Raw genomic sequence first — 18,691 nt, 5'->3', positions numbered from 1 at the left:
ATGCCTAGAGAAGACTGGAAGGAAACATAAATGGATGAAGGAAGCCATGTGGGTTTGTGACAAACCTGAGTGTGCATGCTCATTTAAAGAGGGCAGCCACACATATATACAATGGAATATTACTCAGCCATAAAAAGAAACGAAATTGAGCTATTTGTAAGGAGGTGGATAGACCTAGAGTCTGTCATACAGAGTGAAGTAAGTCAGAAAGAGAAAGACAAATACCGTATGCTAACACATATATATGGAATTTAAGAAAAAACAATGTCATGAAGAACCTAGGGGTAAGACAGGAATAAAGACACAGACCTACTAGAGAATGGGCTTGAGGATATGGGGAGGGGGAAGGGTGAGCTGTGACAGGGCGAGAGAGAGGCATGGACATATATACACTACCAAACGTAAGGTAGATAGCTAGTGGGAAGCAGCCGCATGGCACAGGGATATCAGCTCAGTGCTTTGTGACCGCCTGGAAGGGTGGGATAGGGAGGGTGGGAGGGAGGGAGACGCAAGAGGGAAGAGATATGGGAACATATACGTATATGTATAACTGATTCACTTTGTTATAAAGCAGAAACTAACACCATTGTAAAGCAATTATACCCCAATAAAGATGTTAAGAAAAAATAAAAATAAAAAAATAAAGAGGGCAGCCACTACTCTGTTCCAGCCAACAGATGCCATGTATCAACAGAAATCCAGGCCCAGTGCTGGACCATCCAATTTATCAAGGCCAGAAATGGAAATTTTTATGAAACTCTTGCAAGTTTTAAATGCTGACAACTAACATGCTTTTATTTAAACATCCAGTTAGTCAAACAAAACACATCTATAAGCCAGACTACATTTAGCACATGGAATTTTGTGCTACAGTGAAAATGATATAACACTATTTTCACTGTGAATCTTATTATTCATGCAGTTTATCTTTTCCTATGCTTACCAACAGAGGATATATCTATTCAATTTTGGTTCATACTGTCAGCACCCTTCAAAGAAAGATGCTTATCTTTTCTTTCAGATTCAAATCTACAACAACAAATACTGGACCAACAAAAAAAAGATATGTAACTTCAAATACAGAAGCTAAGAGTCTTAACTGACCTGTATGCCCAGAAAAGGCTTATGAAGACTCACTTGGGACTGAATTGCTATACTCTCCTCAACATACTTAAAGAACCCCAAGATTTTGAGAGAAAACACCAATTTGTAAAATTATGTATAACTCTGAAGAGGGTGGCTTTAATAATCCAGGGTTTCCCTCCACTACCTAATACATTTGCCTAACACAGCAAATCTTCTTCTTGGTGAGACATCAGAAAAAGAACAGAATTCCCACACATCCCCCTTTGTTATCATATGCTGAATTTAAACAACCACTTTCAGCTTTTTTAAAAAAATGAAATAAAGCACAGGTTTATAGGAATCCTTCTCTGCTCTCAAAATATTACTGCAATACTGCTCCCACAGAAATAATTTCAGCAACGTATCTAATTTCAGAGTTTCTTCTCATTCCTTCTTAGTCATCCATTACATATCTCCAGACCCAGATGTTCAAGCATTCCCTGAACCCACCATAGATAATGGCAGAGATCCATGACTATCCAAGGATCCAACAAGAGCCTTTGAATGCAACTATCTTTTCATCAATTGTAAACAAGCCCTAAACTCTTGGCTCCATAGGGAGTCTCTATCAAGTCAGTATAAACTCTGAAATAGGGGCAAAGGTCAAGGGGATGAAGCTCAGCCTAAACTCTGGATCTCATCCCACCCCCACCCTGTTCAAAAGAATTCTTATCAGAAAGGAACTCCCCAGCAAAAGGCCACATTCAGGCGACGTGATCTTGCAGTGATCTAGCAGATTCAGCTGAAGCTTTGGAAGCAAGGCTCTTGGAACTGTTATGAATGTGAAACACCAATATCACAAACAGAATGTTGTGAAGGAAAGGTGACATAAAGGGGAAAACCAAGGGAACTTATCTTCATTTGTTTCAGGAAAGAATCTGTTTGATAATACATAGTGGAATAATCCTGAACCTCAGAAGAAATCTCTTTGGGAACCTATTCCACAGTGAATTACTCTACTTTACATCCAAAATAACTCTAATATATGCAAAAGAGCCCAAATGACACTTAGAAAATAGTCTTCATTCTGTACATAAAAGGCCCCGTTATATATGTTATAAATCCTTATACTGCCTTAAACTCTTCCATTAGCATCTGAGACTTGTCACAGTCAAGAGAGCTAGAAACAGGATAGAAGATTCATTAAAACAGCAGCTCTGAAGTCCCAGATGTTTCTCCACTGTGTACTCTGGGATGAGTCATTTAACCTCTCCAGGCCTTAGCAGTCTCATCTGTTAGGATAGGAATAGTATCTTTTCAAACAGGCTTTATGAGTGCTTAATGAAAAATGCACATGAAGCATTTAACGTGTAATAAATATTAGTCATTATTATTACTAACTACTATTATGTAGTAAAAGCCACATATCATCAAATTTTGTGTCTGTCGTTCCTGACTAAACCAGAGTCCCTTGAGGGCAGGAACTGAGTCTTAGGCTTGGCACACACATCAAAGGGAAAAAGAGAAATGGGGAGGGAAGGAAACAGTGGACTAGGTATTACAAAGTCAAACTTAAGTTTAGATATTTTATACGCTATAACCAACCCTTCTCACTCCCACTGAATATGTTCAAAGTACCTAGCACATAAGGAATACTCAATAAATGTTAATTTTCTTTGATCTCTAACACTCAACCTTAAGTTCATTATCTGCAGACCACACTTGGGTTTATATAAACTGTTTTCTGAGATTAAAAATTGTGACATATAGGGCTTCCCTGGTGGCGCAGTGGTTGAGAGTCCGCCTGCAGATGCAGGGGACGCGGGTTCGTGCCCCAGTCCGGGAAGATCCCACATGCCGCGGAGCGGCTGGGCCCGTGAGCCATGGCCGCTGAGCCTGCACGTCCGGAGCCTGTGCTCCACAATGGGAGAGGCCACAACAGTGAGAGGCCCACGTACCAAAAAAAAAAAAAAAAATTGTGACATATAGTTTGACAACTAGGAATAGACCCATAGGACATGGTACAGAATGTTGGAATTTTGGAATGAACCTATGGGTAACTCTAGCTGAGATGTACATTTCTCTTTTATAGCTTGAAGGATCCACAAAAAGTCTCCTTGGGATCCCAAAACACTTGACAGATGAATGCAAAGCCAGAGCAAACTAGTGATGTTAGGCTGTCTTATTCTGAAGCTGTTTTTTAAATTGCCTGTTCATCCCACATCACTCATGGATCTCTGCCTGGTGGGCATCTATCAGTATGGCAACAGAGGGCAAAGATTAATTTAACTTTCAAGTCTCTTCTAAAATGCTCATTTATCCAGGTCTTTGCTCAGTAGGGGAAAATATATACGTGTGTGTGTGTGTGTGTGTGTGTGTGTGTGTGTGTGTGTGTGTGTGTGTGTGTGTGTGTGTGTGTGTGTGTGTGTGTGTGTCTGTCTGTCTGTCTGTCTGTCTAAGTCTGAGTCAGCAAGAATCCCAAGTATGCAGTCTTTTAAAAATGGTAGGGACTTCCCTGGTGGCGCAGTAGTTGAGAATCCGCCTGCCAATTCCGGGGAAATGGGTTCAAGCCCTGGTCCGGGAAGATCCCACATGCCGAAAAGCAACTAAGCCTGTGTGCCACAACTACCGAGTCTGCACTCTAGAGCCCATGAGCCACAACTACTGAAGCCCGCGAGCCATAACTACTGAAGCCCGTGCACCTAGAGTCCATGCTCTGCAACAAGAGAAGCCACTGCAATGAGAAGCCCGTGCACTGCAACGAAGAGTAGCCCCTACCCGCTGCAGCTAGAGAAAGCCCACACGCAGCAACAAAGATCCAACGCAGCCAAAAAAAATAATTTTTAAAAAGTATCATAGGATTTATAAATAAATTAAATTAAATGGTAATGGCACGTCTTTAATTACACAAATTTCTTCCTCAGCATGCTCTCTCTAAGACCTTGCTACTGACCAAAGAGAAAGTGCATAATCTGAGTATTTATTTTAAATAAGCAGAGGGTTAACTCCTTTAGTTTCCTAAGAGGTTAAATAAATGGGTTGGCAGATGGTCATTTTGGTTACCTGCTGCTGGTTGGGCGAAGGGGCCCAAAACACCCTAACAGTCAACCAGATGGTAAGAACAGTCTTGGCCAGCAGTACGTGAGCTCCACTCCTTTGAGGGAACTATTTACTTGAAGCAGTAACTTACACCTGCTAACATCTGGAATGATTTATCTTTGTGTCATTAGGCAACAGAGGATAGTTTAATTGAATAAAGTGGTTACAACAGTCGTTAGGTACAGAAAGACTGAGAATTTCAACATTATGCTACATAGCCTAGAACAGCATACACTTAATAGTGTTTACCATTTGCCAAGCATTATTCCAAATGCGTATATTACTTCCTTTAATCTCCACAATAGCCTTGTGAAGTAGAAGTACTTTTTTATTGTCCCCATTTAACAGATGAGAATACTAAGGCACAGAGAGGTTAAATAACTTAGCCAAGATTACAGAGCTAGTAAATACTGAAGCCAAGTTGAACTCAAGCAATCTTGAGCCAGAGTCCATGCTCTTAATTCAGAAGAGTTTTGGCTTATATAAAAAGCTAAAGGGCTCACTTGAAATGCAGACAAAAAATTTATATAAAACTATGTTCACGGGCTTCCCTGGTTGGCGCAGGGTTGAGGGTCCGCCTGCTGATGCAGGGGACACGGGTTCGTGCCCCGATCCGGGAAGATCCCACATGCTGCGGAGCGGCTGGGCCCGTGAGCCATGGCCGCTAAGCCTGCGCGTCTGGAGCCTGTGCTCCGCAACAGGAGAGGCCACAGCAGTGAGAGGCCCGTGTATCGCAAAAAAAAAAAAAAAAAAACTATGTTCACTGTGGCACTATTTATAATGTAGAAAAAACTGCAAACAACCTAAATGCCCAACAATAGGTAAATGGTTAAATAAACCATGGTAAACTTATTCACTTACAATGAAATATTATCTTGCCATTAAAAATATTTATGAAAACTGTTTCATGACTTGGGACAGTGTTCCCAATGTAATGTTGAGTGGGGGAGCAATAAACAGCATACAAATTGTATATATGATTTCTAACCACGTAAAAAATAAGCTCAGACACAAACTGGAAGGACATATTCTCAAATAAGAAACAATGGTTATTTCCAGGTGGTGGGATTAGGGGTGTTTACAGTTTTCTTTTAGTGTTTTCCACAATGAACACGCATTATCCTACCATCAGTTTAAACAAAGGCAATTTTTTTCTTTTAATCAAGCTGCATGAAAATCCTCAAGCAGTTGGTATAAACAGCTAAAAAGCTTCTAACCTGTCTAAACTTCAAGTAGTTACTTTCCTTGGCATAATATCCTTTGAACACGAAACAACATAGTCAGCACATACCAAAAAGAATGCTCATCTTCAAATTTGGAAACTGAATTAAAATACGAGTATTTTCAATTTCGGTCAGTGTTTATTCTCTAATTATTTGTAGGATTATTTTACAAGAAGAGAAATGGATTAAACTATTTAGAGGCCAAGAACCCAGGAATGGTTTTGCTGAAATAGAATAAGGGACAAAAGTCTGACTAGGGAGGAAGAACAGCTGTTGCTAATCCAACTATTTACCCTTTGACCCTCTATCTGGCCAATAACTGAACAGTATCAATTGTTTTCCTGTATTATGTGCTGTTTACAAGCCCTGAGAGGCATGAAAGGAATTAATAATTTAGTCTAGATAGCCGACAGCCTTTATTGGGGAGCCCCTTGTCTGTGGGACAGAAATCAGAGCAAGTAACTGTCCTGAAGTCATAGGTCCCTTTACTGTTCTTGTTTTATAGCCTAATTGGTCCCCAAACATAAATCAATTATTTCTCCTGTTTTAAGAAACAATGACTTCTATTCTCTAACTTCCCTTACATCAAGTCAGTTCTTGTTCTCTTGAGTTTTACAACTACACGGTAAGCACGATGGCTGAGGAAAATACTTGGGGAGCAGGGCAGACTGGGGTTATTTGGAAACAGAAGCACAGAAAGGTTATGCTGTTTTGAACTTCTCTTGACCTTTGACTGCCCTTGTCCCTTATGCTAATAGGCAGGGTACAGAGATGCTTCTTGTAGAAATGAACTTAGCCTGAACCTGTGCTGTAACATTGGACTCCAGGAAGCCCAGGAATCATAGGAAGGCAGCCAGAGTGTGAGTAGCTGCCCATATTCTAAGCATGCTACCCATATGGTCTATCACAAAAAATGTAGGGGAAAAAAAAAGGCTATACAAATTTTACAAAGTCAGTCTTTCCTCATCCAGTTCCAACATGTTGTCCCAAATTTGCTGTCTACAACCAGTGCCAAGCAAAATGGGAAATCAGCAACAATGGTATTTCCTGGTCCAAAATAAGCAAGTATGAGTAGGCCTTCCTTATCAGGAATTTGGGGGGTAAGGGAGACATTGGAGCCTCTAAATTCCAAAGATGCATCACAAAGAAAACCCTATTATTCTCCATCTAATGTGCAGAAGTTGTGAAATATTAACACAGATGTTATTCCTTCCCAATCAGAAGCCATGGAATTTGTAGTATCAACAACCATAACCAACTTTACACAACACGTGTGTACAGCCCATTTCAATCTTGAGGTGTGCTATGACTTGGTAGGACTGAGCATGCTCAATTGAACCCCAAGATTGACTCAGACCAGATGATAAACTTTTGTTTCTTCCCATTCATTATTATAATGTCAGATCTTTATGTATTTCTTCAAAGAGAAAGACCAAAAATACTAACTTCACAAAAATAACATGGGGACTATTGAAAATATTGGCCACATAAGCTAAGTAGGACTTTTAAAAGAAAAATGATTTTTTTAGGTAATTCCCATTCTATACTGATATATAAAATTATGATTCAATATCTGTTCATTCTCATGGAATGGAGAGGTATATAAAGCACAATATCTAGCTAGAGAGTCTATGCAGAAATGTTAAATGAGTTAGAATTACTTGGCCCAGAAAGAACAATAATCCAATAATAATCTTCATAAGAATATCAAGTGCCTTTCCTAGAAGATGGGCATGAGTATTTTCAATTGCTACTAAGTGCAGAAAAAAAGAATAAATTTGGATACTATGTGCTAAATTAGAGGTTTAAAAAAGTGTATTTTGAAATAATTCCAGACAAGGAAATATTTTCCAATAGACTATTAATAAATTAGGGCAGGACACAGATTTATTTATTTGTGTATCCCTAGAGCCTAGAACTGGGCCTGTTGCAGAGAACATTCAATGTTAAACTGAGTTCTCAATTATCTGGCTTGTTTTATGTGTAGTTCTATCTGAAAGACCACAGGGCATGTCAATATTCTTCCTAGTGTTCAAAAATGCTTCTAAGAGAGGACCATGACTCGAGAATTTACCTTTTCCTCCTCCTAAATGACGGCTATTCATTAAGAGAAAGACAGTGAAAATAGTGTGTTCACTCACAGGTAATGGGATGTCAGGTAGGAAGGTGGGGTAAACTGAGCCTATATTACCTACAAAGCTGATTCTGAACTTTATGACTTGTAGAAAGACAAATCTATTTCCCTGGTGTTTGATAAGCATTATGAGACTTATTTTATCTTGTAATTAATAAGTTAGTTGAACAAACATGAATGTTTATACTATTAAAGTGTGTGAGGATAACATGAGAATGGCCACAGCTGATATTAGTCAGGATGGTGAGAAGGTGAACTTTATCGCTTACCTCAACAGCAGAATGGTGACCAATAACCAGCCCCATGACCCTAACAAGTACAAGAACTAGAAAAAATAACTCTAAATCATCTCATGGAGTCTCAATCTAAAGTATCATTCGACCTTTTGGTATTATAGCAAAATAAGATATGTATACACTGAATATTCTCCATATCCTGGAATGGTGTATGCCACATTATGAGAGCACTATAAACACAGATGATTATCTATGATCAAGACTTATATAGTCCTGAAAAGCATCATTTAATTAGACTTTGAAATGGTCATTCTCATAACTTAAACTTAAGAATGTAGTTGAAGATGCTTTAGAAATTAAACTGTGGTATGAAGGTTATCAACTATAAATATCTAAACCTTTACATAATCCTTCTTTGAAATAAATTATATCAAAATGATGTCAACATTTTAAAAAGTGGTTGCGGGTATATGGTTGTATGTATGCATAAATGAAAGCACAATTTTTGTTGGTGGTGGTTTCATGGATGATGGAGAACAAGAAACTAGTATTAAACAGAAATTTTCAGCAAAGAATTTTCTATTAAACGGCTAGACTCTGGCCACCAAATAACATTAGGAGAAGAAAAAGAAAACATAACTAGAAAAGAGAGAATGCCCTCCCCATAATCATAAATTAAAGTGAAATAAAATCTGTAAATAGGGCTTCCCTGGTGGCGCAGTGGTTGAGAGTCCGCCTGCCGATGCGGGGGACACGGGTTCGTGCCCCGGTCCGGGAGGATCCCACGTGCCGCGGAACGGCTGTACCCGTGAGCCATGGCCGCTGGGCCTGCGCGTCCGGAGCCTGTGCTCCGCAACGGGAGAGGCCGCGACAGTGAGAGGCCCGCGTACCGCAAAAATAAAAAAAAAATCTGTCAATAGGTCTATAAATGTCATCTTAAGTTATACATTTCAAAGTACACACACATACACTTTTCTTACACATGAACACTGGGGAACATTCAGAACTTACTAGTGCTTGGGTCAAGCTCTGCCAGTTCGTCCTGACAAAAACCTAAAGAGAAAACAACAGGAAAAAAAGATTACAATTCATGAATTACTCCAAGGTGCCTCCAAATATGAAAAATCAAGTATCATATAGCGGGAAAAAAAATCCAGACTCAGATGTCAAATCTGGATTTGAATCCTAGCTCTATAACATTTAGCTACTGTACATCCTTCTTTGAGCCTCCATTTCATCATCTTTATATAAAAAAATGGAGATAGTAACAGCACCTATCATGGATAGTAATGAGGATTAAGTGAGACACTGATATTAAATGCTTATTTAGCACAGTCCCTGGCACAGAGGAGCTCAATAAACAACAGCACAAGTAATTATGAGTAAGCAATGCCAAAGTTAGCTGTAAAAAGTTCGTAATAAAATTACAATGTACTTAATACTCGTCATGTTCTACTATGTTATCAATGAATTATTTTCCAAAAGGAAGCAAAATATACAAAATATGAACTTATAAAATATCCAACAGGATAATTTTACTTAAAATTTTCACAGTTGCTTAAGAATTTTACTTATACACACAAATGGGAGCAATTCTTCCATTAATAAATATGCTATTCAAGTCGGAATAAATACCTCTCAAAGCACATTTCAGGCCCAAAAAATCTGAGCTACATCTTTCTGATTGGTGTGTAACTATCACACTGAAGAGAAAAACCAAGCACAGTGAGTGGCAAACACCCAGTAGGTGTTCTATATACACAGGTGATGAAAGTTCTATTTTCCTGGAATGACTGCTTACTCTCTCCAGTTTGCCTTCTACTCATTCTCAGAAAAGCTTTTTCTTGCCTCCCTTATCCTTGTCTCATACACAAGGTCAAAGCCCCCTGTTATAATTATCTATAATGTTTTGTGCACTCATCAGCAAGGAATTATTGGCTCAATGTCTCATGCCACTATTAGACTGTTCCACTAACAGTGTTCCACCACCCCAGGGGAAGGGACCTGGCCTGTCTTGTTCACAGCTGTAACCCCATTATGTCTCACAAGCCTAGTACAAAGCAGATGTTCAATAAATATCAACTGTAGTATCTCAATGGTAAATTCAAAAACAATGGAGCAAAACTAGGACTAGAGGAATATAAGAACATTTTCTGTCATCAGAGCCAGGCAATCAGAAGCCAAAAGAGCAACTGAGCGTCATGTGGAGAAGAAGGATTCAAACAGCAAGTAGACTGTTTAAACACCACTTTTAAAGTCCTTGCACTCCTGGGCATTCACCAAACAAGCCACAGTCCTTCTTGGTAAAGAACTATTCATCATCCTTCAAGACCCAGCTCAAATATAACAACTATGAAACGTGGAAAACAGAAGAGGCCTCTCCTGCATTCACAACTTAAATAACTGCCTCTTCCACTAGACAGTGAGCTCTTCAAGGGTAGGGACAGTGCCATATTCATCTGCAGAGCTGCTTCTACGCCCGAAACAGTTGCCGATACATTACGTAAGGTGCTCAAATGCAGGATGAACTAAACAGAAAACACAACCCTCCTCTAGATCACAGTCTAGGGGAAGGAAGTCACAGGATCAGAAAATCTAAGTCTAGCCTGAAAAGTGTGTGGAATGTCTGAATGAGGAAATCTGATCTGGAAAACCAGAGTTTGGAAGCTGCTAAAGTGGATGAGATGCCTAAAAAGGCTCACCTCAGAGCAACTTTAAACCGTCTCTACCTAAACACATGGGGATCAGAAAAGCTGTGGAGAGATGCCAGGCAATGAGGAAATCACTCATTACACATGGGTCCAATACTGAACATCCTGCCAGAAATGAAACTGAGAATAAGCACTCACTTAACATAAATTGACTCAAAAATAGGACAAAAAACATGGGAAGGCAGAATAGTATAATGGGCAAGTTATAGTTCAAGCCACTTTTAGTTTAGTCATATGACTTTAGGCAAGTCACTCCCTATTCTGGACCTCAGATTCTGGACATTAAATGAAAAAGCTGTACTAGAAGTCTCAAGAAAAGACAAAGCCTAACACATTTTCTGAAAACAACATTCGGAACTCAAAGTAACTAGATCAAACACAAATAAAGACAGGGTGACTAAAAAAAAAGAAATACTATGAAAAATAGTTAAAGTGGACATCTATTGCTTTTATCTGCCTAGCAACCACTCCCCCCTTCTGGTTAATGGCATTCTGATTTTACTTTGGAGACTTATCCCTTTTACACTTTCAGTTGATATGACCCAAGTAGGATTGACCCTAACCCTGCTATAAACTGGGATTAACAACAGCACTTACCTTATAGGTCTGTTAAAAGGATTAAATGAGATAGTGCATGTAAAGACTTTACACAGTACTTGACAAAGTCAAAGCTCAACATATGTGAGCTATTACTAACCAACTAACCCCAAGGGTCCATCCAATCTAGTGCTGTATCTGTGGTACCAAAGAGGAGATTATAGGAGGGTTAACTATTGACTCATTCATGACACCATCCTCAAAGACCTGGAATGGAACCCCCTAACATCACTAATGTAGTTTAATTACTTGCTGTGATTCTTGAACTTTTTTAATATTTTGAGCCTATAAATTGCTTGATGCAGTAATTCCAGATGTAGTACGCTACCCCCCGAGAAAAGAAGAACTCTTTATATTTGCCTTAAAACGAATTCCTCCAGTGGTCACAAAGATCCCTGATTATGGAATTCAGTAACTATGTCTATAGTCCCTCCATCCAGTCCTGAGACCACTGGCTAATAATGTTGTCTCTGGCTTTACAGATCATCACTAATGCAGGAGGCTTGAGGAGATATGGAGAACAATGTTAATCCTACCTCCTGACAAGTCAATGGAATGGCTAGATCTGGCTACCGTTCTCAAACAGTCTCACCCAGATTCTCAGCAACCAGATCCAGCTAGCAAAATGATTCCTAGCTAGAAGAATCCAAACCACTGCTAGAAATAACCCCAATGTGTGTTCAATTCAATTCAACACAGAGGCAAAGGATATCAGAATTGTTCAGTAAAAAGCAGACTCCTAAGGCACATAAATACACAAATATAACCCCAAAACCTTCTGCCTCACAAAATACAACACATTAAACAGATTAGGAAATGTTCTGAGAAATCCAGAGTCTTTGGCTGGTGACTTAAATTGCTTTAAAAAGGGAGAGACAAGAGACACAGATTGGTTCCTAAAATGATAGATATACCACTAAATCAGCATGCTCATAAGCAATCTGAAATTTAGTGCAAAGCTTATATATATTCTGTTACCACGGTTTAACTTAAAAGGCAGATGCATAGTGAAAAGGACATGGGTCTGAGTTAGAGTTGGATTCAAATCCCATATCTGCCACTATTTTTGTTTAATTAACTACCCTATAGCTACTTCCTGAAATGGGGATAAAAATAACCATCTTGTTCAACTGTTGTGAGATTTGGTGAATATATATAAATAACCTACTTTATGGCAAGAGTCAATAAATGGCTCTCAGTCTAGGAATTTTCTTTAATACAGAGGAAGATCCAGTTGACAAGCTTTTCTCCAATAGGAAAGAATTTGGCAAAAACAAAAAGATCAGTGACTCCTTAATCTGTGATTGGCTACAGTAAAAGATTTTGAAAATACTGATTTTTTTCTTTATTTACTATTTTTGGCTATAAAGTTATATATTTACCACAATAGGATCTTAAATAAACTTTGAGTATCCAATTTTTTTCCAAATATGAACAAATAAAAGCTTATGGGTAATGCCACTTAACAAATTCAAGTCTAAAACACTAGCTAATTGTAATCTATAATGTGTTTTTTACAAAAGCAAGTTAAATGTTACTCTAGGAATGTTTTAATTTCATTCAATTTGACTGTAGGAAGGCAGCATGGTGCAACAGAGACTTGGATCCTGGTCAGGATTCTGCCAATCTACTTTGAAGCCCACAAGGCAAAATTAAGGTGAGGCCCTTAAAAGGCAAAATTCTATAATTTTAATCAAACATCTCATCTTTCCCCAAAACAGAAATCACATATTAACATTAGTTTAAATGTTTTAATTAAATATGATATATAACATTATTTTACCTAGTCAACTGCAATTCAAGTTTCATGTACTTTAAAATGTGAGATATGAAGTGAAGCAGAGCTTCCAGAAGGAAGTCAGGGATCTAGAAGGATTTTGAAACTATTCTGCCTTATTAGGTTCCCTACTCTGTGATCCCAATTCCCTCTGCTTCCCTCACCAAATCACCATCAGGGCTACTGACCGTGAATTCAGGTTTTAGAGAATTTTGTTTTCCATACTCCCTAAGAAAAAAGCTAAAAATCTTTACCCAGGATTTGTACTGATACAAAATAGTCATTCACTGGTACTTTCTGGACCAACAGCTCTGGTCATCTGTGTCAGTTTCCCATCTGCTTTGTGCCCCTGATCATGATTAGGTTCCCAATGAAACTCTGTGTCCTTCTTTCAGTCAGATCTGGTCTCAGCCCTAACTATCTCCAGCCTCAAGGCTGAGGCACATCCCAGGATCCCAGGAAAGGATGCTCAGTAAATGTTGAGGAACTACTTCTTTCTCCAAAAAGCAATGGTACTAAACCACATGATACCACAATGAAGTTCTTGCCAAAATATCAAGTTCTAAGAGAAAATAACTGTTTCAGTATTCTCTGCCTTCAAAGTCTAGACCAACAATGTCCAATTGAAATTCCTACAATGATGGAAATGTTCTCTCTCTTCATTATCCAAAATGATAGCCACTAGCCACATGTGGCTATTAAGCACTTAGGATGTGACTAGTGTGACTGAGCAACTGAATTTTTAACTTAATTTAATTTTGATTAATTAAAGTAGCCACATAAGGCCAGTGGCTATTATAATGGAAAACATAAGACTAGAAAAAAAGTCCTCCCTCTTCTAAATGTATTATGCCACCTTTTGGACTCTGTTGCAGCTTTAAAGTAAATGAAATATGGAAATGTTTATGCTAGTGTTATTTACTAACCAATTCATAAGTTTATCGGTTGTTATCAGAAAGTAATTCCATCAGCCTAGCAAATATAGTCACTTACTTCCTCAAATGTTATTAAGTACCTGCCCACACTGTAGCAGCTCCTAGGCCTGGAAGATACAGGTATCAGTAAGAATGACCCTACTGTCAGAGAATGAATAGTCCAGAGGGGTACAGAATAAAAATTAACTACAGAGTACAACAATATGAATGTACTTAATGCCACTGAACTGTACACTTAAAATGGTTAAAATGGTAAATTTTATGTTATATGTATTTTACTACAATAAGAAAAGATTAAAGCCAAATGAAATAAAGATAGCGAAGGAACTTCCCTGGTGGTCCAGTGGTTAGGACTCCACACTTCCACTGCAGGGGGCACAGGTTCAATACCTGGTTAGGGAACTAAGATCCCACATGCCGTGTGGTGTGGCCAAAAAAAAAAAAAGATAGTGAAATAGATAATAACATTAAAAAAATTAATGGTAGGGAGTGAATGATGGACAGATTGGGACAGATGGACAAGGTGAAACTGGGAAGCACTGCAGAGTAGTAAGAGCATATATTTTGCTATCAGAATAGGTTTGAGTCCTGGCACCATCACTTACTACTGTGTTAACTTAGGAAGTGACTTCACCTATCTGAGCCAATTTCCTCATCTGTAGACTGTTGTGAGGATTCAATGAAATGATACACTTAGGGCAGTGGAAAGCGCTTAAGAGCCGCTATCAATATTAGTGAGAACACAGCAGCAACCATGGGGCCAGGGGCATGTGCAAGGGATAAGCATTCACCAGACAAACAGGGCTATTTGAGAAACATATGCAGAGGAAGCCACATGTAAAAGGCATGAACAGAGAAAGTGAACAGTGTTACCTGGTAATGTGATTTGACTGGAGTCCCAGCCAGGGCCATATCATAAAGGGTTTTAACCGCCATACACGGGGAGTTTTTGGCTTTTATTCTATAGGCAACAGTCACTGAGTAAAGGAAATACATGGATACACCTAGGAAGTGTGTCAATACCAGCCCAACTCTGACTAACTTCAATATAGTGGTTCTAAAATTTCAACCAGGTAACTATAAGCATAAGGGTTAAAGGGATGGGAGGAAAGCGCTCTGAGAGGGTAGACAAGATACACATGGCAAACCATCCACAGCTCCTGAAATTCTAGGAACTCTTCCCATTTTTCAGGGCCCCTCCAACTCCATCTCCTATACTGCTTTTGGTACAAAGAATGGCTTAGGTAGCGGCTGAAAAGAAATGTAGCTTTTTTTTTTTTTTGGTAACAAACATTAGTTAGCCAAACCATGGCCTGCCTTACAGTCCAGTCTGCAGCCTACAATTTAGCCCCAGACCCAAGCAAATACAGAAACACTTTTCTTTAGATTGGCTGAGCATTAAATTCACATCTGCCTCTTTCCTTTCTATCCAGTGAGTGGGATGCCACTTGTGCCATTAGCTTTTGTTTCTCACAGGCAACCTGATAAACTATACTTCAGGAATAACAGAAAATGCTTTTGAATACAGAGACAGCACAAGTCCGCACAGCAAAAGCTGGCTGGCAGAACAAGTCATATTTCCCTTTCTCCACCTACAAATGTCAAGGCCACATTTTAAAAACTGCAACAAAAACAAAGCCCTTTCCCTAATGTCATTTTTTTAACATGAAGTCTTAGGGGCAGAAAAAAAGAGTGGGGGGAGGAGAAGCCAAGGATTCTCAATTATATAACCTATTGTGCCCACATATTTGCTCAGCTTAAATGCTGCTTACAAGAAGTGTCTACATTTCTATGGAAACATTAATAAGTTCCATGTGATCAACCTACATCACCTTTCATACAGTTTTTCAGCCTTCTAGCTTTGTAACGGCAGCCTTGAAACCATACTGAAGGCAGAAAAACCAGCTCAAGATTATGACATTTCAATTTTAAGATATTTTAAAAAATAAAAGCAGTACAAAGCTTCAAGGCTGTGGCTAGAGAATCAGAAGGTGAAAACAGTTTAGGAAGGCAATTCGGTTTGATGAGTCAGAGGTCATTAGTGTTTCTATGGAAATATAGTACAGGCATTTCTCAGAAAACTGCATGTACTGATGAGCCTCTGACATTTTTCATTTACAATTCCTGGATCTCTGTAGTAACAAAAGAGATTGTTGATAATTCTCCATTCAGCTTGGAGGTTAAAGAAATTTCAAAATGCACACATACAATAAAATGTATAAAATAATCTCTCAGCTGCCATTTATTGAATCTTTACTATAGGCCTGGCATTGGCGTGATGCTTTACACGAATTCTTCCTTTCTCCATCTTATAGGTTTAAACAGATTATTGTATTCTGTTACATGGAAAGAGCCACAAAAGTCAAAACAAGAGAACTTCTCTTCAGAGCAGTTGGGCTAATAAAACCCCTCCTTTGCAAGGTACATGCTTTTCAACAGCTAGATGGGAACTTGACGTTATTTCAAAAAACAAACCCTGACATTCCCACAAAAGCAGGGCTTCAGAGTCCAAGAAAAAAACACCACACCTTAGATGAGTCCATTATTAACGTCCTCTTGAATAATCCAAGATAATCAGAAGCAGCTAGAGTAACTTCACTAACCAGATCAAACCGAAGTATAAAACTTTACATGAATGAATGAATGCAATATTGTAATTAAACAAGAACTAGGTTGTTTTGGAAAAATATATGTTACTCCCAGCAGGAGTAGGGAGAGTGAAGGAGATTTTTTTTTGCTCATTGTCATTTCAAAGACTAACTGAAGAAGAGTCCTACAGACAAAGGAGTTTGTTTGACCGTGGTCACAGAGCTTTCGAGGTCATTTCAGAACCATCTGTTGAGGATGATTTTTTTTCCTCCATTCAACTTTTCTGATTGAAAATATATTGTTTTTATAAACAGAAACATGCACATTTTAAAAATCCTAAGAACAATGAAAAATATTTTTAAAAAGTATATATATGTATAACTGAATCACTTTGCTGTATAGCAGTAATTAACACAACATTGTAAAGCAACTTTGCTTCAATAAAAAAGAAAAAGCCTAAGAACAAAATGATTCACCTTAACTCTCTAAAACTGACCAGTTCAACTGAAGGAAAAAAAAAAAACCTCCCAAACATTCTCTAAGTGACTTTTAAAGTACTTCTTATTAGAAACATAATTCTGGGCACTAATCTTTCTGACACACTAGTTAACCATTAATGCTAAAGCTCAGTACCATCTCTCATGTCTCAGCTTTAGAAATCCATTGTGTGGCAACAAAAAGATACAACATCTTTAAACTTGCACCCCAGAATCTTTCAAATATGAAGCAAAGCTAGTTGCTAGTTAACCAATCTATGAAATAACCCCAAAAGAAATTTTTTTTAACTATTTGAACTGGAGTCAAGATAGAAGAGCAAAAACCAACATATGTTTAGAGCACCACATAAATGCAAAAGACACTCCACAAACAGGATTAAGGGTGAAAAACTCCTGCTGCTTATTTTTTTTTTTTTTTTTTTGCGGTACGTGGGCCTCTCACTGCTGTGGCCTCTCCCGTTGCGGAGCACAGGCTCCGGACGCGCAAGCTCAGCGGCCACGGATCATGGGCCCAGCCGCTCAGCGGCATGTGGGATCCTCCCGGACCGGGGCACGAACCCGCATCCCCTGCATCGGCAGGCGGACTCTCAACCACTGCGCCACCAGGGAAGCCCCTTCTGCTTCTTATATGCTACACTTTCCTACGTTCTAAAATTAAACTCAATAAATATTTACCTAGCATTTTCAATATAGGGCACTATGCTAAGTTAAAAGGGATACAAAGATGAATAAAGCTGGCTACCCCTAGATTCTTACAATCCCTCTCCCCACTGGTAACCACTAGTTTGTTCTCTATATCTGTGAGTCTGCTTCTTTGTTATATTCACTAGTTTGTTCTATTTTTTTTAGATTCCACATATAAGTGATATCATACAACACTTTGTATTTGTCTTCCTCTGTCTGACTTATTTCAATTAGCATAATAACCTCCAAGCCCATCCATGTTGCTGCAAACAGCAAAATTTCATTCTTTCTAATGGTTGAGTAGTATTCCATTGTATGTATATTACCACATCATCTTTATCCATTCATCTGTTGACAGACACTTAGGTAGCTTCCATATCTTGGCAATTGTAAATAATGTTGCCATTAACATTGGGGTGTATGTATATTTTCGAATTAGTGTTTCTGGTTTTTTTGGATATATAGCTAGGAGTCGAACTGCTGGGTCATATGGTAGTTCTATTTTTAGTTTTTTGAGAAACCTCCATACTGTTTTCCATAGTGGCTACACCAGTTTACACTCCCACCAATAGTGTACAAGGGTACCCTTTTCTCTACATCCTCACCAACATTTGTTATTTGTGTTCTTTTTGATGACAGCCATCCTGACAAGTGTGAGATGATGCTTCACTGTAGTTTTGATTTGCATTTCCCCGATGATTAGCGATGTTGAGCATCTTCTCATGCGCCTGTTGGCTGGCTCCCGATTTTCAGCATGTTTAGCAAGGCATGGAAGGCCTTAAATCATAGAAATAGGGAACTCCCTGGCAGTCCAGTGGTTAAGACTCCAAGCTTTCACTGCCGAGGGCCCAGGTCTGATCCCTGGTCGGGGAACTGAGATCCCACGGGCCACGTGGCACCGCCAAAAAAAAAAAAAAAAAAAAAAAAAAAAACCATAGAAATAAGCAAGTCCAACATTTGAAAAGCTACTTTTTAGAACCTTCTTTTCCTTGACTCATCATGAAGTTTGGAAAGGGTAAAACATCAATTCCTATTTCCAAACTCTTAACTCTTTATACAGAGATAAAAACGTCTATACCAACTCTGATGTTAAAGCAATTTCCTAATGTTGAGACATCAATAAAGTGATACACCAGGGAGGCAA

At 38.7% G+C, this 18,691-nt stretch overlaps 1 protein-coding gene across 4 annotated transcripts in view; it reads right to left on the bottom strand.

The window, feature by feature from the left end:
- NR6A1 (nuclear receptor subfamily 6 group A member 1) overlaps nt 1–18,691 on the bottom strand; it is a gene marked incomplete at its 5' end in the record, with an annotated part of 201,455 nt that overhangs the window by 164,158 nt on the left and 18,606 nt on the right. For all 4 annotated transcript variants that reach the window (XM_082656426.1, XM_082656427.1, XM_082656428.1 and 1 more), the window contains one exon: nt 8,769–8,810. In XM_082656426.1, the coding sequence (XP_082512552.1) occupies nt 8,769–8,810 (42 nt within the window). The remainder of the gene's footprint in view (nt 1–8,768; nt 8,811–18,691) is intronic.

This window comes from Grampus griseus, assembly GCF_964374135.1.
Source record: "Grampus griseus genome assembly, chromosome: 6".
Classification (NCBI taxonomy): domain Eukaryota; kingdom Metazoa; phylum Chordata; class Mammalia; order Artiodactyla; family Delphinidae; genus Grampus; species Grampus griseus.
Note: the sequence above shows the minus strand (reverse complement) of the source record. Positions and strands in the feature narration are given on the sequence as shown.